The sequence below is a fragment of the Pristiophorus japonicus genome, chromosome 14 (assembly GCF_044704955.1).
Source record: "Pristiophorus japonicus isolate sPriJap1 chromosome 14, sPriJap1.hap1, whole genome shotgun sequence".
NCBI lineage: Eukaryota > Metazoa > Chordata > Chondrichthyes > Pristiophoridae > Pristiophorus > Pristiophorus japonicus.
The window spans coordinates 129,729,392-129,755,863 of NC_091990.1; the positions used below are offsets into that span (position 1 = coordinate 129,729,392).

Genomic DNA, 26,472 nt, shown 5'->3' on the forward strand with positions numbered 1-26,472 from the left:
TAGTGAGGTTGGGGACAGCATCAAACAAGAAATTAGGGATGCATGCAATAAAGGTACAGCAGTTATCGTGGGCGACTTTAATCTACATATAGATTGGGCTAACCAAACTGGTAGCAATGCGGTGGAGGAGGATTTCCTAGAGTGTATTAGGGATTGTTTTCTAACCAATATGTCGAGGAACCAACTAGAGGGCTGGCCATCCTAGACTGGGTGATGTGTAATGAAAAAGAACTAATTAGCAATCTTGATGTGCGAGGTCCCTTGGGGAAGAGTGACCATAATATGGTAGAATTCTTCATTAAGATGGAGAGTGACACGGTTAATTCAGAGACTAGGGTCCTGAACTTAAAGAAAGGAAACTTTGACGATATGAGACGTGAATTGGCCAGGATAGACTGGAGAATGATACTTAAAGGGTTGACGGTGGATAGGCAATGGCAGACATTTAAAGATCACATGGATGAACTTCAACAATTGTACATCCCTGTCTGGAGTAAAAATAAAAAAGGCTCAACCGTGGCTAACAAGGGAAATTAAGAATAGTGTTAGATCCAAGAAAGAGGCATATAAATTGGCCAGAAAAAGCAGCAAACCTGAGGACTGGGAGAAATTTAGAATTCAGCAGCAGAGGACAAAGGGTCTAAAAAGGAGGAGGAAAATAGAGAATGAGAGGAAGCTTGCTGGGAACATAAAAACTGACTGCAAAAGCTTCTATAGATATGTGAAGAGAAAAAGATTAGTGAAGACAAACGTAGGTCCCTTGCAGTCAGTTTCAGGTGAAGTTATAATGGGGAACAAAGAAATGGCAGACCAGTTGAACAAATACTTTGGTTCTGTCTTCACGAAAGACACAAATAACCTTCCGGAAATACTAGGGAACCGAGGGTCGAGTGAGAAGGAGGAGCTGAAGGAAATCCTTTTTAGGCGTGAAATTGTGTTAGGGAAATTGATGGGATTGAAGACCGATAAATCCCCGGGGCCTGATGGTCTGCATCCCAGAGTACTTCAGGAAGCGACCCTAGAAATAGTGGATGCATTGGTGATCATTTTCCAACAGTCGATTGACTCTGGATCAGTTCCTATGGATTGGAGAGTAGCTAATGTAACCCCACTTTTTAAAAAAGGACGGAGAGAAAAATTATAGACCGGTTCGCCTCACATCAGTAGTGGGGAAAATGTTGGAATCAATTATTAAAGATGAAATAGCAGCGCATTTGGAAAGCAGTGACAGGATCGGTCCAAGTCAGCATGGATTTTATGAGAGGGAAATCATGCTTGATAAATCTTCTAGAATTGTTTGAGGATGTAACTAGTAGAGTGGACAAGGGAGAACCAGTGGATGTGGTGTATTTGAACTTTCAAAAGGCTTTTGACAAGGTCCCACACAAGAGATTGGTGTGCAAAATTAAAGCACATGGTATTGGGAGTAATGTACTGACGTGGATAGAGAACTGGTTGGCAGACAGAAAACAGAGAGTCGGGATAAACGGTCCTTTTTAGAATGACATGCAGTGACTCATGGGGTGCCGCAGGGCTCAGTGTTGGGACCCCAGCTCTTTACAATATACATTAATGATTTAGATGAAGGAATTGAGTGTAATATCTCCAAGTTTGCGGATGACACTAAGCTGAGTGGCGGTGTGAGCTGTGAGGAGGACGCTAAGAGGCTGCAGGGTGACTTGGACAGGTTAGGTGAGTGGGCAAATGCAGGGCAGATGCAGTATAATGTGGATAAATGTGAGGTTATCCACTTTGGGGGCAAAAACATAAAGGCAGAATATTATCTGAATGGCGGCAAATTAGGAAAAGGGGAGGTGCAACGAGACCTGGGTGTCATGGTACATTAGTCATTGAAAGTTGGCATGCAGGTACAGCAGGCGATGAAGGCGGCAAATGGTATGTTGGCCTTCATAGCTAGGGGATGAGAGTATGGGAGCAGGGAGGTCTTACTGCAGTTGTACAGGGCCTTACTGAGGCCTCAGTTGGAATATTGTGTACAGTTTTGGTCTCCTAATCTGAGGAAGGACGTTCTTGCTATTGAGGGAGTGCAGAGAAGGTTCACTAGACTGATTCCTGGGATGGCAGGACTGACAAATGAGGAGAGACTGGATCAACTGGGCCTGTATTCACTGGAGATTAGAAGGATGAGAGGGGATCTCATAGAAACATAAAATTCTGACGGGACTGGACAGGTTAGATGCAGGAAGAATGTTCCCGATGTTAGGGAAGTCCAGAACCAGAGGACACAGTCTAAGGATAAGGGGTAAGCCATTTAGGACTGAGATGAGGAGAAACTTCTTCACTCAGAGAGTTGTTAACCTGTGGAATTCCCTACCGCAGAAAGTTGTTGATGCCAGTTCATTGGATATATTCAAGAGGGAGTTAGATATGGCCCTTATGGCCAAAGGGATCAAGGGGTAGGGAAAGAAAGCAGGAAAGGGGTACTGAGGTGAATGATCAGCTATGATCTTATTGAATGGTGGTGCAGGCTCGAAAGGCCGAATGGCCTACTCCTGCACCTATTTTCTATGTTTCTATGTAATTTTAAGTAAATGTTTGGAAACAGGCAGCAGAGTTTTGGATGAGCTCAAGTTTGCAGAGATAGTCCTACCTGGTGGTAACAAAAGTATGGGAGAGGGTTCCAGCAACAGATGTGCTGTGGCACGGATGGAGATGAGCACAGAGTAGACCTAAAGAGTGGTTTATTTTGAATTTGGAAGAGTGGGAATTACTGGTAAGTGTTGGGTCAGTAAAAAGTGAACCTTAGTTTAACATTGTGATTTAACCCTCGAACTTTAAAACTGTAGTTAACAGAAGTTGCTGGTCAGTAAATGTAATGCCCCTATTTAAAAAAGGAGGCAGACAAAAAGCAGGAAATTATAGACCAGTTAGACTAACATCTGTCATTGGGAAAATGTTGGAGTCCATTATTAAGGAAGTAGTAGCCGGACATTTGGAAAAGCAGAGTCAGCATGGTTTTATGAAAGGGAAATCATGTTTGACAAATTTTCTGGGGTTCTTTGATGTAACGAGCAGGGTGGATAAGGCGGAACCAGTGGATGTGGTGTATTTGGATTTCCAGAAGGCATTCGATAAAGTGCCACATAAGAGGCTACTGCACGAGATAAAAGCTCACGGGGTTGGGGGCAATATATTAGCATGGATAGAGGATTGGCGAACTAATAGAAAACAGAGAGTCAGGATAAATGGGTAATTTTCCGGTTGGCAAACAGTGACTAGTCAGGTGCCGCAGGGATCGGTGCTGGGTCTTCAACTATTTACAATCTATATGAATGACTTGGATGAAGGGACTAGTGTAATGTCACCAAGTTTGCTGATGATACAAAGGTGGGTGGGAAAGCAAACTATGGAGGAGCACATATAAAATCTGCAAAGGGATATAGATCGGCTAAGTGAGTGGGCAAAAATGTGGAAGATGGAGTATAATGTGGGAAAATGTGAGATTACCCACTTTGGCATAAAAAAATAGAAAAGCAAATTATAATTTAAATGGAGAAAAATTGCAATGTGCTGCAGTTATGAGAGCCCTGGGGGGTCCCTTGTGCATGAAACATAAATAGTTCGTATGTAGGTACAGCAATTAATCAGGAAGGCAAATGGAATGTTGGCCTTTATTGCAGGGGGGGAGAGAGTATAAAAGCAGAGAAGTCCTGCTACAACTGTACAGGGTATTGATGAGGCCACATGTAGAGTACTGTGTACAATTTTGGTCTCCGCATTTAAGGAAGGATATGCTTGCATTAGAGGCTGTTCTGGGAAGGTGTACTAGGTTGATTCTGGAGATGAGGGGGTTGACTTATGAGGATAGGTTGAGTAGGTTGGGCCTATACACATTGAAGTTCAGAAGAATGAGAGGTGATCTTATTGAAACATATAAGATAATGAGGGGGCGCAACAAGGTGGATGCAGAGAGGATATTTCCACTCATAGGGGAAACTAAAACTGGGGGACATAGTCTTAGAATAAGAGGCCGCCCATTTAAAACTGTGATTGGAGACATTTCTTTTCTCAGAGGGTTGTAAATCTATAGAATTCTCTGCCCCAGAGAGCAGTGGAGGCTGGGTCATTCAATATATTTAAGGTGGAAATAGACAGCTTTTTGAGCAATAAGGGAGTAAAGGGTTATGGGGAACGGGCAGGAAAGTGGAGCTGAGTCCATAATCAGATAAGCCATGATCTTATTGAATGGCGGAGCAAGCCCGAGGGGCCAAATAGCCTTCTCCTACTCCTATTTCTTATGTTCTTATGTTAGTGGCACTTAACTGTCAGTTAGCTGTAAGTTTTAGTCTTGAATAGTGTTAATCACAGGGTACAGGGGATCTGAGTCCAATTGTGAGGAGGATGGAAAGCGACTTCAAGGGGATATAGAAAGGCTAACTGAGTGAGCATAACATAGTAAATGGAATATTGGGCCCAAGTTTCCACATGATTTGCGCCTGATTTTTAGGAGCAACTGGTGGAGAACGGACTATCTTAGAAATCGCAATTCTCCACATTTTTTTTTCTGCAGTTCTAGTCAGGTAGAACAGTTCCACTTTGGAACAGAATTTTTTCTTCAAAAGGGGGCGTGTCCGGCCACTGACGCCTGATTTGAAAGTTTCCACAGTGAAAACGTACTCCAAACTAAAGTAGAATGGAGCAAGTGAAGATTTTTGTAGAACTGAAAAAACCTGTTCTACACATTAAAAAATCAGGCGCAGGTTACAAATTAGGCGTCCAGAACGAGGTGGGGGGGGGCGGGGGGGAAGGGAAGTCATTAAATTCTATAATAAATCCTTATTTATACTTCTACAAATATTATACAAATAAATCCAACCTGAATAAAAATTTATAAGCAAAGAAAAGATTAAATAAACCATCTTCCTACCTGTGTGAAAGTGCTTCAGGCAGGGAGAATGCTGCGGGGGGAGGGGGGGAAAAGGAGGCAGCCGTTCATTCACGCGGGGGAGGGGGGGGGGGGGAGGAGGAAGCCGTTCGTTCCCGCAGGGGGGGGGGGGGGGAGAGGAGGGAAACGGCTGCCTCAACTTTGAGGCTCCCTGCAGCCTTCTCACTGCTGCAAGAAGCCTCAGTGCTGATGGCAATGTGCTTTTATTAAAAAATATTCAAAAATTAAACAGCTACAAAGAACTATAAAAATGGCCGAATGCCAATGCTTCCTTCACACTGCGCGTGCGCGAACGCTCCAACGAGCACGCGCAGCATTGCCGGCAGGAAAAAAACTAATTTAAATGGTACCCGCCCCCTCCCACTTACAAAATCGGCACGAGTGTAGGCTCCGCGCCAAGCAGACATGGAGCTGCAGGGCGCTCCAGAATCACGCGTTTTTTTTCCGGCGCGAAAAACGGGCGCCCAGCTCGGAGGGGCGCCCATTTTTTATCGTGTGGAAACTTGGGCCCATAATGTGGAGAAATGTGAAGCTATCCAACTAGTAGAAAAAATAGAAAAGCAGAATATAAATGGTGAGATTGGGAAATGTTGGTGTTCAGAGGGACCTGGATGTCCTTGTACACAAATCACTGAAAGTTAACATGCAGGTACAGCAAACAATTAAGAAAGCAAATGGTATGTTGGCCTTTATTACAAGAGGATTTGAGTACAAGAGTAAAGACGTCTTACTGCAATTATATAGGGCCCTGGTGAGACCACGCCTGGTGTATTATGTACAGTCTTCGTCGCCTTACCTAAGGAAGAATATACTTGCCATAGGGGGAGTGCAACAAAGGTTCACCAGACTGATTCCTGGGTTGGGGGTATTGCCCTATAAGGAGAGATTCTTAGGCCTATATTCGGTAGAGTTTAGAAGAATGAGAGGCGATCTTATTGAAACATACAAAATTCTTATAGGGCTTGACAGGGTAGATGCAGGGAGGATGTTTCCTCTGGCTGAGAAGTCTAGAACAAGGCGTCTCAGAATAAGGGGTTGGCCATTTAGACTGAGATGAGGATAATCTTCTTCACTCAGAGGGTTGTGAATTCTCTACCCCACTGGGCGTTGAAGGCTCAGTCTTTGAGTATACTCAAGACAAAGGTCGATAGATTTTTTGATATTAAGGGAATTAAGGGATATGGGAATAGTGCAGGAAAGTGGATAGATCAGCCATGATCTCATTGAATGGCAGAGCAGGCGCGAGGGGCCGAATGGCCTACTCCTAATTCTATGTTGTTGTATTAGAGGTGGAAGTAGGTGGTCTTGGTGATGGAGCAGATATGGGGTCGAAAGCTCAGTTCAGGGTCAAATAGGCATTATTCATGTGTGAACCTTTATCATGAATGTCAGTAAACTATTTACAATGGGGGTATCATAGCCCATCTTATCCTCATCTGATGTCCACAACATAATTCCAGCAGGAGTTACTGTATGGCTAATTCACCTCTCTCTAACCAAAGGGCAATTAGGCAAATTGTAGCGGTTCCTGCAGCTGGCTTTCTGAGATCAGCTAACTGAGCACAGAACTGGAATTTTTCCCAGTCTATATGGTTAGCCTATGCACTGGATGAACTTTCTAAGTCATCATGGCAGCCTGCCAAATTTATGGAGGGCTTACATAAAGATTAACACGTGATTGGGACAAGAAACTTTCTTTCTATACAGCTATTCAAGAAATAATTTTCTATCACATCACATAATGAACATTATGAAGCAGATTACAAACTAAGAACAGAAAAAAGTGACGCATGTCATATTTTATGATGGTGGAAAAAATGTTACCATGACCTACAAAAGTTCAAATATTCTTTAAATCTGATATGAATTAGTGAGTAAAATGACAGCCCAGATCTGCCTTTTGGTAATCATAACATTTTTTACATGTTTCTGGCATTCACTCCACCACATTTCATTACACTATGGAGAAGCATGCCTGAAAACCAACTTCATGGAACTGCTAAATTCCAACAAAAAAAAGTCACGCAACTGGCTAGATCTCAAAATGAGGACACAACAAGGCCAAAGACAACAAATGGAATTCATGGATAGAGTGCACTTTTGTCTTTTTTCCCCTAAAATGATTAACAGCAGGTCATACTCCTTATGATTAACATCAATACAAACATTAACACACATTGTTGAAAATGAAAGCAATCAGTAATTTTGTGATTCTGAAGTTATAACATATTCAAAATTGGAGGACAAAAGTTGATATTTTATTTAAGAATATTTACTGAAAATATTTCTATGCAAGTTAATAACCACTTTAAAAAGAGCAGTGTAATAAGACTTTTTAACCTAAATATTACTTTTAAAAAGATAATTAAAAAAAGTTTCCTTCCCTCTTACCGTTCAGCATAATCGGCTCAGGGTGAGGCAGGTCAGTGGTAATGCTAATGCAGCTTTGTAATCAGCAATTAAATGCAGAGTTAACAAGAAAATAATTCATTGCCAATTTTATCTCCCTGTTGGTATCACCCATCTTTTCCAAAGTGGAGAACATAACACCTTACTTATTCAGACTTGTGCCTTTTCATGCCCAGAAACATATGAGTCAACCTACTCAGGTCAGGTATCCCTGTTGGGCCTATAAATATGCTCTACATGGTATCCGTAAATTCCAATTTTTTTTTCTCCAAGTTCGGTGATGACCTCCCCTCCAACTTCTAGTTCAGCATATGGATTGAAATCCTTATGTGGATTCTTCATGAAGTCCCAAATATCTAAACTTCTTTTCTCTACAGGTGGCTGGCATGCTCTGACTGGTCCAGTACAACATTCTTGATCAAGTCTTGCCATATCATCTTCAACATTCTTTCTCAAGCAACGAGCGTGGAAAATATAGGACCAATTGGAAGGAAAATGCATCCGTGATTTCAATGCTCTTGTATACATCCACAGCAATGGAATTGCAGCCTGGTATTACTAGACTCAGTGGGGTCAGCTATATGCTCCCTGTGTGGGGAATATTCTGCAGGAGTGCTTGTATAATCAGGAACATGCAGTCCTTTAAAGAATTAAATTGACGGGGCCATTGAAAAGTAAGTGGTCACATAGGGAAGGGATCAAAAATTCCTCCAGCCTTCAGGAAGGCTGAAAATAATTTTTTAAATACTTGTCAGCTTTTCCAATGGCTGTATGGAAAGGGAGACGTAGCATGCAAAAAGGAAGGTATAGGCAAATCCTATAACTGGGTCAAAATGGAGACATTATGCAAGTGTCTGGACAAACCCCACATCTCCTGATGAATGTTGAAGTGAATGTCATGTGTATGGAGTGGATGCAAGTAGGCTTGACCTGATTAGCACTTAAGGACACTCTCCCCAGAGGGCAGCAGTGTATTCATTATTCCTGGCAGGAATTGGCAGCCAAACTGAATGTTGTCTACAGTACTTGGAAACAGATGTAGGAAAAGACAGAACATGTCAATAAATCTGGCAAGGTAAGACTAGCTAACAGTGTCATGCATCAGACAGATGGCACATGTCACGAAGTCTAGCTTGCCAACCTATTCCAGGTTAACTGCTCACTATGCCATCTTCATACAACCTTACAGTTCTTTCATTGTATCTCATTAAGCACACAGTCAAGATGTAATGTACAATAAAAGCTATGGTACACACTCACATTTCCAAGGGTTTTTGGTTGGACACATTGCAGCAGTGACCCCCTGAAACCTTGGAAAATGCACCAATATAGTACATTTGGATGTGCACCAATATGTTTAGTGGGGAGGGATATAAAAGTGCTGATCAATACACCAGTCATCTTTTTGATGCATATGTGGGAAGGATGTTGGCGGGTGTCATTGCTGCAAATGACAAAATCTCTAAACTGTTAACCTGTAGCAAGCAGAGGCAATTTTCCTGGGGTACTGACAAATAGTTGTGGCAAGTTCTGCCGAATAGTCTATTATTGCAGATCTCCCTGTTTTGCACCATGAACCACCCACCTTTACACTGAATATAAAGTGCTTTATAAACAAATTTACCGTACGGCAGCAATTCATCATCTTCCATTAGTAGTGAGTTGAAGTGCTTGCACTCGGAATATGCCATTGAGACCCCAGATTTGAGGGGGAAAAAATAAAAACAAACCCAGAGCAGAATTGCTCTGGTATGTGTATTTCTCCTTTGTGAACCCATTTGCATTAAATCTGATGCCTTAATGAGGCTTATGTAGAAAATGGATACAGCACTTCAGCTTAGTAATAATGGAAGAGGGAAGTGCAACACAGAAAGAAATTGGTGCAGGGCCTCTTCTCCCAATGCCCACTCCCTCTGTGCCAGTAATCCTGGCACACAATGTTTATTATGTTTTCAGAAAGAAAATTGTCTCTAGAAAAAATGAGACACAGAATGACTCAGAATTGGAGAGAATGACCCCCATAGAAAATCAGATACATGATGACTGTTTAGGAAACAGTACAAGTGAATGTAAGATGCTATACCACTGCACTGCCTTCACGTGTTTGTATGCTTATATACGCCCTATATACTCACTTATCCGCATTTCACCATAGTTTGTTCTGCTGGGTATCAGACTTATTAGAACAGGAGTCGGCCATTCAGCCTGTCGGGCCTCTTCCGCCTTTCAATTGGATTGTGGCTGATCACTTCATTTACCCGCCTTTGTTCAATATCCCATATATTCCAGATCCTCCATTTATGAAAAAATGCTTTTACTTAAATTGCCTCCAGTTGGCTATCACCCTTGTTGCTCGGTTGTCTAAGAACACAATCGTGGATAATTTCCACAAAGCCAACAGTTTTAAACTGTTTTGGATGAGTTTTCTAATTCCACCTCTAATTTGCTACGTTGGTTGTATGCCAGTAGCATGGCTCAGATTGGTTGTTAACAAAGATGGCCTTCTTGCAAATGTGTTATTTTTCTTGTATATTTTAATAATAAGGACATATATCAATTTGTTCAAAGTTCATTAGTTCACTGGTGCCCAGAAGTTGCTTTTGTTCAAGATCAGAAGTGTATTTTGGATGAGACCTTAAACTGAAGCCCTGTCTGCTCTCTCAGGTTAACGTAAAAGATCCCATGGCACTATCTCGAAGAAGAGCAGGGGAGCTCTCCCTGGTGTCCAGATCAATATTTATCCCTCAATCAACAAAACAAAAACAGATTATCTGGTCATTATCACATTACTGTTTGTGAGAGCTTGCTTGTGCACAAATTGGCTGCCGCGTTTCCTACATTCATCATCATCATCATCATAGGCAGTCCCTCGGAATCGAGGAAGACTTGCTTCCACTCTTAACGTGGGTTCTTTGGTGGCTGTACAGTCCACTACGAGAGCCACAGACTCTGTCACAGGTGGGACAGAGAATCATTGAGGGAAGGGGTGGGTGGGACTGGTTTGCCGCACGCTCTTTCCGTTGCCTGCGCTTGATTTCTGCATGCTCCCGGCGATGATACTCGAGGTGCTCAGCGCCCTCTCGGATGCACTTCCTCCACTTAGGGCGGTCTTTGGCCAGGGACTCCCAGGTGTCAGTGGGGATGTCGCACTTTATCAGGGAGGCTTTGAGGGTGTCCTTGTAACGTTTCTGCTGCCCACCTTTGGCTCGTTTGCCGTGAAGGAGTTCCGAGTAGAGAACTTGTTTTGGGAATCTCATGTCTGGCATGTGAATTATGTGGCCTGCCCAGCAGAGCTGATCAAGTGTGGTCAGTGCTTCAATGCTGGGGATGTTGGCCTGGATGAGGACGCTAATGTTGGTGCGCCTATCCTCCCAAGGGATTTGTAGGATCTTGCGGAGACATCGTTGGTGTCTTGAGGTGTCTACTGTACATGGTCCATGTCTCTGAGCCATACAGGAGGGTGGGTATTACTACAGCTCTGTAGACCATGAGCTTGGTGGCAGGTTTGAGGGCCTGGTCTTCAAACACTCTTTTCCTCAGGCGGCCGAAGGCTGCACTGGAAGCGGTGTTGGATCTTGTCGTCAATGCCTGCTCTTGTTGATAGGAGGCTCCTGAGATATGGGAAATGGTCCATGTTGTCCAGGGCCACGCCGTGGATCTCGATGACTGGGGGGCAGTGCTGTGCGGCGAGCACAGGCTGGTGGAGGACCTTTGTCTTACGGATGTTTAGCGTAAGGCACTTATTTTCGTATGCCTCAGTAAATACATCTTATGTGCACATACATAGGCGTCGTCCGCGTACTGTAGCTCGACGACAGAGGATGGGATAGTCTTGGACCTGGCCTGGAGACGGCGACGTTTGAACAGGTTCCCACTGGTTCTGTAGTTTAGTTCCACTCCAGCAGGGAGCTTGTTGATTGTGAGGTGGAGCATGGCGGCGAGGAAGATTGAGAAGAGGGTTGGGGCGATGACGCAGCCGTGTTTGACCCCGGTCCGGACATGGATTGGGTCTGTGATGGATCTGTTGGTAAGGATCACGGTCTGTATGTTGTCGTGGAGCAGTGGAGGATGGTGACATTACAACAGTGACTGCACTCCAAAAGTACTTAGTTGGCTGTAAAGCGCTTTGAAACGTCCGGTGGTCGTGAAAGGAGCTATATAAATGCAAATATTTCTTTTTTTTTTATTGCAAATGGTCATTAAAGCACTGAACTATTGTTTTACACACCTAATTGGTATTGAAAATATGATTTTAAATTGGCTAAAGATATTTTTCCATATGTGACATACTTGCACGGTTTAAACATAGCAAAGAGCATTTAGTACACAAAAGGAATATTTAACGCCTGGAAAAATAAGATGGCAATTTATATTTACTTTTAAGTTTTTGTTTGCCTGGATAGCAGACATACATAATTCTGATTAAGATTTTTAAATTCTCCATCTCATATGAACATTTAGGATTAACTCCTAAGAACTGCTTCCCAAAAGGTTACCCGAGACGGACTAAACCCGAATGAATAAAGATGTTCAGCTAACCTATGATGCCCAGTTAGATGGAGATTTATTGACTTCAAGTTCAAATGCCTTTTATGAGGGACTGGGAAATGGTAGAGGGTTAGGGTTAGAGTTGCAACATGTTCAGCAACTGTAGGTTCATTTCTCTGAACAAAGTTGCTTTATTTGTTCCTTGCATTTACAATAAGGATAGGCTTTTGATGAAAGATAATTTCTTCACAACTGATAGTAAGCATAGGTATTAGGTATAAACTGTTCAAATAATCAGAGTGGTTACAGCACAGAAGGTGGCCATTCAGCCCGTGCCAGCTCTCTGCAAGAGGACTTCAGCTAGTCCCACTCCCCTGCCCTTTCCCTGTAGCCCTGCAAAATATTTTCCTTCAGATACTTAGCCAATTCCCTTTTGAAAGCCACCATTGAATCTGCCCCCACTACACTTTCAGGCTGTACATTCCAGATCCTAACCACTCACTGCATAAAAAAAGTACTTCCTCATGTCGCCTTTGTTTCTTCTGCCAATCACCTTAAATTTGTGTCCTCTGGTTCTCGAGCCTTCCGCCAATGGGAACAGTTTTTATCTATCTACTCTGTTTAAACTCATGATTTTGAACACCTCTATCAAATCTCCTCTCAACCTTCTCTGCTCCAAGGAGAACAACCCCAGTTTCCCTAGTCTATCCATGTAATTGAAGTCCCTCATCCCTGGAATCTCCCTAAGGTTTTCACACCCTTCCTAAAGTGCAGTGTCCAGACTACTCCAGTTGAGGCCGAACCAGTGTTTTATAAAGGTTCATCATAACTTCCTTGCTTTTGTATTCTATGCCTCTATTTATAAAGTCCAGGAACCCATATGCTTTTTTAACCGCTTTCTCAACCTGCCTGGCAACCTTCAACGATTTGTGTATATAACCCCGCCCCCCCCGATGTCTCTCTGCTCTTGCACCACTTTTAGAATTCAAGCCTTTAGTTTATATTGCCTCTCCTCCTTCTTCCTACCAAATTGTATCACTTCACACTGTTTTGCGTTAAATTGCATCAACCATGTGTCCGCCCATTCCACCAGCCTGTCTATGTCATCTTGAAGTCTATCACTATCCTCCTCACTGTTCCAGTAAGAACATAAGAAATAGGAACAGGAGTAGACCATACGGTCCTTCAAGCCTGCTCCGCCATTCAATAAGATCATGGCTGATCTGATCATGGACTCAGCTCCACTTCCCCGCCCGCTCCCCATAACCCCTTATCCCCTTATCATTTAAGAAACTGTCTATTTCTGTCTTAAATTTATTCAATGTCCCAAGCTTCCACAGCTCTCTGAGGCAGCGAATTCCAAAGATTTACAAACCTCTGAGAAAATAAATTTCTCCTCATCTCTGTTTTAAATGGGCGGCCCCTTATTGTAAGATCATGCCCTCTAGTTCTAGTCCTTCCCATCAGTGGAAACATCCTCTCTGCATCCACCCTGTCAAGCCCTCTCATAATCTTATACATTTCGATAAGATCACTTCTCATTCTTCTGAATTCCAATGAGTAGAGGCCCAACCTGTCCTCATAAGTCAACCCCCCATCCCCAGAATCAACCTAGTGAACCTTCTCTGAACTGCCTCCAAACCAAGTATATCCTTTCGTAAATATGGAAACCAAAACTGCACGCAGTATTCCAGGTGCGATCTCACCAATACCTTGTGTAGCTGGAGCAAGACTTCCCTGCTTTCATACTCCATCCCCTTTGCAATAAAGGCCAAGGTACTAACTATACTTTGTGTCATCTGCAAATTTTGAAATTGTGCCCTGTACATCCAAGTCATCAATATACATCAAGAAAAGTAGCGGTCCTAGTACCGATCCCTGGAGAACACCACTGTATATCTTCCTCCATTCCGAAAAATAACCATTCACCACTACTCTCTGTTCCTGTCACTTAGCCAATTTTATATCCATGCTGCCTTTGCCTCTTTCATTCCATGGGCTTCAACTTTGCTGGCAAGTCTATTATGTGACACTTTGTCGAACACCTTTTGGAAGTCCATATACACCTCATCAACCACATTGCCCTCATCAAGCCCCTCTGTTACCTCATCAAAAAACTCAAGTTAGTTAAACATGATTTGCCTATAAAAAAATTTGTGTTGGCTTTTCTTAATTAATCCACACTTACCCAAGTGACTGTTAATTATTGTTTCTAAAAGCTCCCCACTACCAAGGCTAAATAGACTGGTCTGAAGTTGCTGGGTTTATCCTTACACCCTTTTTGGAACAAGGGTGTAACATTTGTAATTCTCCAGTCCTCTGGTACCAACCCCCTCCCCTGCCCCGTATCTAAGAGAATTGGGAGATTATGGCCAGTAACTTCGCAATTTCTACCCTTTACTCCCGTAGCATCCGAGGATGCATCCCATCCGGTCCTGGTGACTTATCGACTTTGAGTACAGCCAGCCTTTCTAGTACCTCCTCTATCAATTAAAAAAAAAATCAAATCTAGTATCTCAACTACCTCCACTTTCACTATGACTTTGGCAGCACCTTCTTCCTTGTAAAGACAGATGCAAAGTACTCATTTAGTACCTCAGCCATGTCCTCTGCCTCCATGCATAGCTCTCCTTTTTGGTCCCTAATTGGCCCTACCTCTCCTCTTACTACCCTTTCACTATAGCTTTTATATTAGCTGCCGATCTAATCTCATACTCTTTCTATGCCCCTCTTATTTCCTTTTTCACTTCCCCTCTGAACTTTCTATATTCAGGGTGATTCTCACGTATTCTCAACCCGATATGTTGTACAACTCTTTTTCTGCTTCATCTTACTATCCTTTTCATCCAGGGAGCTCTGACTTTAGTTGCCCTGCCTTTCCCCCTCGTGAGAATATACCTCGTCCGTACCCGAAAAATCTCCTCTTTAAAGGCAGCCCATTGTTTGAGTACAGTTTTGCCTGCCAATCTTTGATTCCAATTTACCTGGGCCAGATTCATTTTCAACCCACTGAAATTGGTCTTCCTCCAATTAAGTATTATTACTCTAAATTGCTCCTTGCTCTTTTCAATAGCTAATCTAAACCTTATACTATAATCACTGTTCCTTAAATGTTTCCCTACTGAGACCTGTTCCACTTGACCCACCTCATTTTCCAGAACCAGATCCAGCAATGCCTCTTTCCTCATTGGGCCAGAAACGTACTGACCAAAAACATTCGCTGGAACACACTTCAGAAATTCTTCCCTCTCTTTGCCCTTTAACACTATTATCCCAGTTGAAGTCTTCCTTTATCACGACTCTCTAGTTCTTGCACCTCTCTCTAATTTCCCTGCAAATTTGCTCCTCTATATCCTTCCTGCTAGTTGGTGGCCTACAGAATACACCTAGTAGCGAAATGGCACCTCTATTATTTCTTCAACAGCTATTTCATGTCATTTTCTTCACTAAGCCGAATAAAAAAATTTTTTTATATTAAATTATTTATTCCTTTTCTAATTTTGAGGCTAAAATAATGAATTCAGGTCTTATATCCACATATGCATAGAGCTGTAATTAATTTATTTTTGGTCCAACTATCTGCTTATGTAGATTATGTGCCCAGAAATGAAGTGTAATGCGAGACAGTAGGATTTGCTTCTCAAAATTAGATAGCATTCTTCTCAAATCTAAATGAGCAACATATCCAGTCCCCTGATATATTCTAATGTTATAATAACTGTTGAGCATTGCATTATCCTTCTCTTTGAGGGAGGAACTTGAGAACTTTGTTTTTTAATTCTGATTCCGTGACATGTCTGTTAGGTCAACCTGCGATTTTATCCCAGTTGAAGTCTTCCTTTACCAACTAGCAGGAAGGATATAGAGGAGCAAATTTGCAGGGAAATTAGAGAAAGGTGCAAGAATTAGAGAGTCGTGATAAAGGAAGACTTCAACTGGGATAATAGTTTCCTAAACCTTGGCCTCAGTGTTGGTCACAAAGGGATGATGGAAATTCAAATGCGCAGGATTTTCAAGGTTTGTGATACAAGAACAACAGCAGACATATGCAACTCTGTTACAAACAAAAAGTAAAAGACAGCAGATGCTGGAAATCTGAAATAAAAACAGAAAATTCTGGAGACAGTGAACAACTGTGGAGAGGGGAAGGCAGGGTTAACATGTCTGGTCGATGATCTTTCATAAGGTCATTGACCTGAAACGTTAACCCTACCTTCCTCTCTCCACAAATGCTGCCTGACCTGCTGAGTATCTCCAGCATTTTCTATTTTTTTTTTATCTAATATATGAAATATTGAATTTTGACTATGAATTTTCTATTTTCATTGGTTAGAACCAGCATATTTGTGAACCAAATCACAGTAATGACTTCACAAGAGTGGGAGGTAACTGTTGAGCGTTTTGAGCGAAATGAAGTGCTTTGACTGAAGCTCACTGGGATGCTGCCATCAACAGGTTGGTTGAGATGTTGAAAGTGTCGATTGGAAAGATATATAGTAGGTCAAATGAGTTTTAGGAAGTCTGTTTTCTTAAGTTAACAAGGATACATGAGGCGAGACAGGATATCTGGGAGCATATTAAATAAGGTTTTCCCCCTCATTTAACTTTTAAGGGGGTTGGCTTATTTGAATGGGTTGTAATGTGAATTGAGAGTTTAGGGTTGTACCTGTTAAAGCTACTGTAGTTATCACTTATCAAGACATGGATATTCATTTAACCCTAAATAATTAACTTTAAATGGTTAATGGATTATTAAATGTTAAAAAGAAAATAAATTAGTAACATTTGCAGTATTTTCTGATTTTGTTCCCAATTATATTTGAATCAGATTGCCTCAAACTTTAGTGTCTTGTTTATGCTCATAATTGGAGTTAGAATCCAGGTATTTGTGTTCAGAGGTACTACTCCCCGTTTATAATGTGGGCCAATTTTACAAATAGGGAGAAACAAATCATTCTGGTACCCTCTTAGAGTTTCGGTGTAGACTTTGACTCAGGCTTTCCTTCTCACTCATCAAAACAAATCAAGTTTTTCTTCTGCGGTCCCCCTCTAACAAATGACTGCATAGTTTATCTGTCTCCCCTCCTCTTTGCCCTTGCTACAGAAGTCCCAAGCCTAACAGTGGGAACGGGTCTTTCATAATCTTTCACTAATTTCACTAGCCCGTGAGGATAATTTAAGCAATATTAAGGCTTGCTAAAATTCTGCAGAATATGCCTATGTGCACTGAACATTCGACAGTGCCTATCATTGAATAATGCAAAGTAATTTTACTACCATCACAACATCTTGCCTCATTTTGCTTGTACTGCCGCTTCATATAGCTAGGTTAACAAAGTAAAAAGAGTGCAAAACTTTATAACCACAGGTTTCTATTTGAGATTTGTTTATCTTTTCACCACTGTACATGGTTGGATCAAAATAAAATTATATTATTTATGGAATGATTGGAAGTTCATAGACTAGTTATGGTTCACAAGTCACACTGGCTATATTCATCATAAATACTCTGGTTAAGTGACTTGAGTAGTGCATTATTGGGAATGACAGTTGTTGGTACTTATTCAAGGTTATGTCAGATACTATAGATTGTTTCTTTTCTCCAGTAGTGAAGTTAAACTCTCTTTTCAGACTAAATAATAATTCAGCAATTATCTATACAGGCATAGGTGGATATCTTATACAGCAAGATGTTGTAAATACTGTACACTGAACTTTTTTTGGTGCCTAAAATACAAATTGATAGAATTTTGTGTTTGAGTTTAATTTAAGTTAACATAATTGAATTTGATTGATAATTTTTAAGAAATTATTTATGCTTACATTGGCTTGGACTGTAAAGTAACCCTCGGGCTAAGTTGGTTATGTGCATGCCGTTAGATTTTTGAAAATATGTAACATGTTTTATGGCTAACTTAAAAAAAAAAACCTGTAGAGGTATTTAAACCAATCCCCTGTGATGACTTATTAATCATGTTCTGGACTGGTTATGAAATCAAAAAATCTGTTGTGGGATTGGTATACTAGGATTGGAATGTGTTTTTGGAGATATTGGGCCATAATTTGCTGCAAAAATAACGGAGGGCTAATGGCGCTTGGCGTTATTTATGCGCAAATTCTACAGAAACTTTAGGCAATGGCAGATGTGCAGTTAAACATGGAAATCCAGAAGTTGCTGTCTGAGATGCTTCATTAAAACAACATTTCGCTGTCTGGTTCACCACTGAAATGTATTGAATGGCATGAATTTGTTGTACTTTCCCAGTAGATAGAACTAAACTCGCCACAGAAAGTTACAGTGGGTCTTGGAGCATTTAAAGTCCAGACATATTTAATTAAGCTTGGATTAGCTGTCAGAATTCTTTTAACAATGTGCCAACCGTTAATTACTGCCAAAGAACCTATCTTGCACTGAAAAGTAACTATTTTAAGTCTCATTCCTTCGGGTTTTAATTGTTAATTGCTCCTCACTGAGCTAAATTGACAAATTAGCATTAACAGCAATGCACATCTAATACAGGGCTGTTGGTAGGCATGATTCTGGTCGATGGGAGCAATGGGGTACAAAAGCTTTGATGGTCGAAATGACCTTTTATCATCCTTGACTATTCTTGTGCCCCCTCGTGGATGGTGATCTTCTGATCTCCATTTCATCTTGCGACTTAACATTGTCCACCTGGTGCTTTCTTCAATAATGCATTGAGGTTTAGCGCACAAGGCTGAATGTAGAAAGATCAGTGGTAGAAAAATATTCCTTTGCACCAGTGTTTAGGATAAGCCTAGTTATGTAAGCTCATTAACACACACTTGACCTTGTGAAAGGACTTTCGACTAAACTGTATTCCTACCTTACGTGATTTAGATTCCATTTTAGACTTGATTATATACATGTACAGTTGCAGATCAATGTCAAATTTGCCAGGCACAACGCATAATGCAAAATTTCTTCCCTTGACAGCTTTGCATATGGGATCGAGCCATGCTTGCAAAACAGTAACACAAACCATAACATTTTATAACCACTGTCATTAAAGAATATGCCTGCATTTATAAAATACTTTTCACAACTTCAGAACATTCCAAAGTGCTTTACAGCCAATTAATTACTTTGATTTAGGCAAACTTGGCAGCCAAGTTGTGCACAGCAAATTTCCACAAACAGCAATGAGATAGATGACCAAATAAATGTTCACCAAGACCAAGAAAATGTCTCTTGTTAGACTCTAAGGATGTCTAAAAATGTTTAAAACTAACGAATGTATAAGACTAATACGAATGTATAAGACTGATACATAGGGCCCAAGTTTCCACATGATTCGCACCTGATTTTTAGGAGCAACTGGTGGAGAACGGACTATTTTAGAAATCGCAATTCTCCACATTTTTTTTTCTGCAGTTCTAGTCAGGTAGAACAGTTCTACTTTAGAACAGAATTTTTTCTTCAAAAGGGGGCGTGTCCGGCCACTGACGCCTGATTTGAAAGTTTCCACAGTGAAAATGTACTCCAAACTAAAGTAGAATGGCGCCAGTGAAGATTTTTGTGGAACTGAAAAAACCTGTTCTACACATTAAAAAATCAGGCGCAGGTTACAAATTAGGCACCCAGAACGAGGTGGGGGGGAAGGGAACTCATTAAATTTGACAATAAATCCTTATTTATACTTCTACAAATATTATACAAATAAATCCAACCTGAATAAACATTTATAAGCCAAGAAAAGATTAAATAAACCATCTTGCTACCTGTGTGAAAGTGCTTCAGCCAGGGAGAATTCTGCAGCGTTCGTGCCGCTGAGCGAGAGAGGGAGGGAGGGAGGGAGAGAGGGAGGGAGAGAGAGAAGGGGAGAGGGAGAGAGGGAGAGGGGTAGGGGGGGGGGGGGGGGAGAGGGAGAGGGAGGGGGGAGGAGTCGGGAGAGGGGGGGGGGGGGAGTCGGGGAAGAGAGGGGGGGGAAGAGCGGGTGTCGGGTCGAGGGGGGGGGGGGGAGGGGGAGAGCGGGTGTCGTGTCGGGGGGGGGGGGGAAGAGCGGGTGTCGGGTCGGGGGGGGGGGAGGGGGAGAGCGGGTGTCGGGTCGGGGGGGGGGCGGGGAGAGAGTGGGTGTCGGGTCGGGGGGGGGGGAGCGGGTGTCGGGTCGGGGGGGGGCGGGGAGAGAGCAGGTGTCGGGTCGGGGCGGGGGAGCGGGTCTCGGGTCTCGGACGGGGGGGGGGAGCGGGTCTCGGGTCGGGTCTGGTTGGGGGGGGGGGGGGGGTGGGGAGCGAGTGTCGGGTCTGGTCGGGCAGGAAGCAGGAGCTGGCCGTGGGAGGAGCCTCATTCACGCAGCCCCAGTGAGGCCATTGGGCCAGGGCTAGAGGCTGCGTGCTTCGGGCCCCTCCCACACAGTTCGGCGCCTGGAGCTACTGCACTTGCGTGCCGACTGTAGCGCGCATGTGCAGAGATCCCGGCACTGTTTTCAGCGCAGGGACCTGACTCCGCCCCCCCCACAGCTCGTGCCGGCTGCGCCGAGTGCCACAGGACCTGTAAGTCGGTGGAGAATACCGAGGATTTTTTTAGGCGCCGTTTTAGGCGCGAAAAACGGGCGCCCAGCTCGGAGGGGCGCCCGTTTTTTTTCTTGTGGAAACTTGGGCCCATAATGCTGTGTTTTAAATCGTTGCTCTGAACCGGAGATGAGGTGTCTGCTTAGAATGATAGAGAAATGCTAATTATGTGTGGTTTTTCAAGTAAAAGCTTCAGTTTATGTATCTTAAGACTATTTGGATGGAAAGGCTTAGAATCGAAGGACGTTTGTAGCAATTTATGTAAACACAGGTGTTTCGCTATGTCGTAAAGACTGGTTGAGATGACAAAAGCTCCGATTTGGGCCTCATAGTTCAAAGGATTAGGCTTTGTATTGAGGGAATAGGGACAAGATAGATGAAACTTTTTCCACAGGAAGAAACCCTAGGTTAGTATAAACAGAGAGAGATGAAAAGAATTCTACAGAAAGTCAACTTCGATAAAATATAAACGATGACATGTGACCAAAATTGCAAGCCATCTTTAGGGCGGGTTCTTGAAACAAGAAATGAGACAAAAAAACTAGAAGTCTTATTGGATATTAAGTTTTGAGGGGAACCTCTATAGGTCAAAAGGTCTTGTCAACAATCAGGTTCAGGCCCACCCCTAAAAATAGGTTAAAAGTGACCTCCTGGAAAGTTGTAGAAACATAGAAAATAGGAGCAGTAGTAGGCCATTCAGCCCTTCGCGCCTGCACCGCCATTCAATATGATCATGGCTGATCCTCTATCTTCACAACATATTCCCGCTTTCTCCCCATACCCCTTGATGCCTTTTGTGTCTCGAAATCTATCTCCTTCTTAAATATATTCAGTGACTTGGCCTCCACAGCCTTCTGTGGTAGAGAATTCCACAGGTTCACCACCCTCTGAATGAAGACATTTCTCCTCATCTCAGTCCTAAATTTCCTTCCCCATATCCTGAGACTGTGACCCCTTGTTCTAGACTTCCCAGCCAGGGGAAACATCCTCCCCACATCCAATCTGTTCAGAATGTGATACGTTTCAATGAGATCCCCTCTCATTCTTCTAACTCTAGTGAATACAGGCTTAGCCGACCCAATCCCTCCTCATACGACAGTCCTGCCATCCCAGGAACCAGTCTGGTGAACCTTTGTTGCACTCCCTCCATGGCAAGTATATCCTTTCTTAGGTAAGGAGACCAAAACTGCACACAATAATCCAGGGGTGGTCTCATCAAGGCCCTGTATAACTGCAGCAAGACATCCTTGCTCCTGTACTCAAATCCTCTTGCAATGAAGGCCAACAGACCATTTGCCTTCCTAACTGCTTGCTACACCTGCATGTTTGCTTTCAATGACTGGTGGACAAGGACACCCAGATCCCTTTGTACATCGACATTTCCCAAGCTATCACCATTTAAATAATACTTTGTCTTTATGTTTTTCCAACCAAAGTGGATAACTTCACATATATCCTCGCAATACTAAATGTGTCATGTGTTTGTCCACTCACTCAACCTATCCAAATCACCTTGCAGCATCTTTGCATCCTCCTCACAACTCACAATCCCACCTAGTTTTGTGTCGTCAGCAAACTTGGAAATATTACATTTGGTTCCCTCATCCAAATCATTTATATATATTGTGAATAGCTGGGGCCGAAGCACTGATCCCTGTAGTACCCCACTCGTCACTGCCCGCCACCCCGAAAAAGACCCGTTTATTCCTACTCTTTGTTTCCTGTCAGTTAACCAATTTTCAATACATGCCAGTATATTACCCCAATCCTACGTGCTTTAATTTTGCATACTAGCCTCTTATGCGGAACTTTATCAAAGGCCTTCTGAAAATCCAAATACACTACATCCAGGGGTTCTCCCTTATCTATTCGATCAATTAAATCCTCAAAAAACTCCAGTAGGTTTGTCAAACACGATTTTCGTTTCATAAATCCATGTTGAATTTGTCTAATCCCATTGATATTTTCTAAGTGTGCCGTTATCACATCCTTTATAATAGACTCTAGCATTTCCCCTACAACTGATGTCAGGCTAACCAGTCTGAAGTTCCCTGTTTTCTCTCTCCCTCTTTTTTTAAATAGTGGGGTTACATTTGCCACCCTCCAATCTGCAGGAACTGTTGCATAATCTATAGAATTTTGGAAGATGACAACCAATGCATCCACTATTTCCATGGCTACCTCTTTTAGTACTGTGGGATGCAGATTATCAGGCCCTGGGGATTTATCAGCTTTCAGTCCCATTAGTTTCTCCAGCACTATTTTCTTATCAATAATCATTTCCTTTAATTCCTCTTGCTCACTAGACTCTTGGATCCCTAGCATTTTTGGGACGTTATTTGTGTCCGCTTCCGTGAAGACAGAACCAAAGTAGTTATTTAATTATTCTGCCATTTCCTTGTTCCTCATTATAAATTCTTCCATTTCTGACTGTAAAGGTCTTCACTAATCTTTTTCTTTTTACATACTTGTAGAAACTTTTGCTGTCGCTTTTTATGTTCCTTGCAAGTTTACTCTCATACTCTATTTTTCCCCCCTTAATCAATCTCTTGGTCCTTTTTTGCTGAATTCTAAACTGCTCCCAATCCTCAGACTTGCTACTTTTTCTGGCAACTTTGTATGACTCCTTTTTGGATCTAATACTATCCTTAATTTCTTTTGTTAGCCATGGTTGGGCCACTTTTCCTTTTGTGTCACAGACAGAAGAGAGAGAAGCAGGCTCACAGATGGAAGAGAGAGAGAAGAAAGCTCACAGATGGAAGAGAGAGAGAAGCAGGCTCACAGATGGGAGAGGGAGAGAAAGGGAGAGAGAGAGAGAGAGAGAGAGAGAGAGGGAGGGAGGGAGGGAGGGAGGGAGGGAGGGAGGGAGGGAGGGAGGGAGGGAGGGAGGGAGAGAGAGAGAGAGAAAAGGAAGCCCTAGACTTGCTCACGTGTGTCAGATCGATTCCAACTATTGTTACAGTCGTATGTTTTTACTGTATAACTAATGTGTTATATTCCATCTTAAACTCTGATTAAACACAGTTATCCATCATATTGGTTTGCACTCGAACCTGATTATTAAAGTGATCAGAAATAGCCGTAAAGAGGCAATTTTTAACACTCTGTTTTTCTTTTAGGATCTTTTACATACACTTGGCTTAATGATTCTTCCAAAATACAGCACCGAATTCTCAGCCTAGATTATACGCTCAAGTTACTGGAGGGGGCTTGAGCTGATGTCTCTCTTCACTAGTGTGTTGTTTACTCAAGATATAACAGGAAAGAAAACAATTTTTCGTTGGGGTCTTGAGAGGGAGAGATGATTTTTGGCTTGACAACAAAATAAAATGTTTCACTTTCTATAAATAAAGTGTATGGTGGTGCAAGACACTGGAAGCTACAATAATGATTAGTTCAAGGAAAAATCTTTCTGCAGTTGGTTTCTTCTTTTAATCTAGGACCTGGTATAAAATTGAACTTGATAAAAGATACTTCAGTCTGCATGCTGAATAAACAGAACTGTTTTCTTCCACAATTAGAACCAACTCAAACATGAGCAATACAAATACTAATCTAGGAAGAAATAAGTCGACTACATTGGACATATGGATGCAGGAAGAAAGCAACATTAAGGGAAAGCTGTTCCAAGCAATTAACTTGATTAAGTTATTTTATTCGTACATAGTAAGTGTAGAAATGATGAACAATGTATATATTTGTACTTGATTGAAATGGGCTATAATATACTCCAATAAAATCAAGGTTCAGCAGCTTGGACATTCAATCTGGCAAATACAAAGGCTGGACAGTAAGACTAAGCTTCAGTGGAGCTACAGGATTATTGTTGGATGATCAGAAATAATATTGAATTAATACTACCATTCATTAATTCCAACTTGAACGAACTTACCTTCTCAGTCTCTAGTACTTTATTTTCAAATATGTAGGAGATGCAGTTTCGGACAACCTCCAGTCTGCGTGCGCTGTTAAAAATGGATCCCATTCTATCCATTATTGACACTAGAAATGTAAAACAGTAAAATAAAATCTAGCTGTTGGTTTACTTGATTTACATTAATTTAGGCAGTTAAGCCAATACTTTCATACTGATGCAAAGTGACATGAAGTTGGCAGTATAACTTGGGAGTCAGTTCCCAATCTAACTCCTGAGCACATTAAAGCCAAGCCTTGTAAAACCCTTTCAGGAAAGGTCTCCTTTGAGGTGGAGCATAACTTCAGGCCAATGCATACCAGATTTAAAAAAATGCTGAGTCTATTAGATCTCCAAGGCATTTTATAAACTTCATATTGAACTGTTTTAATTTTATTATAAGAAAGTAGGCACTATCAACCCCTCTTTTTATGCTATCTATGTACGTTTGTAAGCATGCATACCAGAACACTCTCAGGGTGCGAGTCACAGCTCACAGTAGAATATCGATTATGCCGACTGCTTCACATTCTGGAGCTTCTGGTCTCAGATGGAAAGTTGCAGTGTTAAGACTATTTTGAAAGGTTAAATGAAAATGCCTCTTAAGTGTACTGATGGATTTTCTAAGTCATAGTTTAAAAATTATTGGTGATACACACCAATATTCTCATTTTATGTTAGTCTGAAGTATAAGACTAGTTTTAAACATGTTTTGTACATAACAAGGCATTCCACCTGCATTGTTCACGTGAACATTTTAGTTACTTACACTTTAAAACGTTTTTATCAAAATAATGTGCAAATATTTGTAGCTCATTTTTAATTGCATAAACCATACACATTAGTAAATCTTGAAGTAATTACATGCAGATGCTAGAAATTTAAAATGAATCATTATTTACTTCTGTGTTTTCTGCTTCTAAAAGGCTTTAAATAAAACTGAACAAAAGTAAAATTTCTTCTATAATGTAAAAGCAAATAAAATGTTGGGGCACACAAGTATATCCACAGGCCAGAAGTCCAAAAAAGTGGCAGCAACAGTATCTCAAGTATTATTAAGACCACACAAGATATGCTGTGTCCATTTGTGATCTCCGAATTTAGAGTGAGATACAGAGGTGGTTGAAAGATTCAAAGGTAATTTCAAGTTTTAGATCAGACTAGAGGTTGAAATAGTTAAACCTATTGGCATGGCAAAAACAATTGTGTGTACATGATTCAAGTTTTTAAAATAACGACAAAAGGTAAAAATAGTTACGTGGATGCAGAGGTATTTTATACAAAATCAGGATAGACGTAAACGAGGACATAACTGTAATTTAAAGATGCCACAAGAAAAATTTAACTTACAGGAGTAACTTCTTCACACTTGAAGTTCATGACTCAAAGTGCAAACTCCCAAGTGTAATATCTTCGCTCAGTTGAACTTTTAGAAAAGAAACTGGGACTGTTACAGATTTACCAAAGAATAGACAAAATATAAATTTGGATGAGAGAAAATATTGAAAAAATGATGAGATGAAACCCTGAAATAGCAGGACAACAGGGTAGCCCGAATGGTTTAAATAGTCTTTTTGTTTTATGTTTTTAATACTCATCAAATTTAAAAATGCAGCCCATTTTCAAATAAATCAAGAAAGTTCAAATTTCCTTTTAAAAAGTCCAAACACAAGGTAGCTGGTTTCCAGATAGTAGCTGTCATTTCTCAGAAACGACATGCTTCAAAACCATGTGTTCTCACATTTGCGCTACTCGATCATAAATTGCAGAGAAAGACAGACCTTTTCTTGGTTTATGTTAAATGTGGAATTCCAGGCCTGTAAAGTTTCCATACCCAGCCCATCACAGGATAATAAGCAAAATTTGAATGTATAAATATAGATATTTTTAATTATATGCACAGGAGCATGAATATTCCTTTACACAATAGCTAATATTTAAGAAAAGGGATAGAAGTTTAATCGGAGTTGTTCGAACTTTAAAATAGTGAACTGAGAGGCATAGTTGGTTAGAACATTATCTAAAGAGACTGCAATGGGAACTGAATCACTGTAATGTGCCACAGACAAGGAAAATTGGGTATGAATCCAATTTCCACTAGGTCTTCTCCGAATGGCAACCCATCATTCTTAACCTGATCATCAGATACAGTGCTGAGTAAGAAGTTTCAAGCTAAAAGGAAGGAGGAAATTCCACCAGCAAAAAGAAACTGCCCTGCATCACC

General features: G+C 41.5%; 1 protein-coding gene across 1 annotated transcript in view; it reads right to left on the minus strand.

Annotated features, from left to right (window-relative positions):
- The window catches only part of sbf2 (SET binding factor 2), a 715,543-nt gene that overhangs the window by 248,846 nt on the left and 440,225 nt on the right, over nt 1-26,472 (minus strand). The window contains exon 16 of the mRNA XM_070898748.1: nt 24,228-24,337. Coding sequence (XP_070754849.1) covers nt 24,228-24,337 — 110 coding nt within the window. The remainder of the gene's footprint in view (nt 1-24,227; nt 24,338-26,472) is intronic.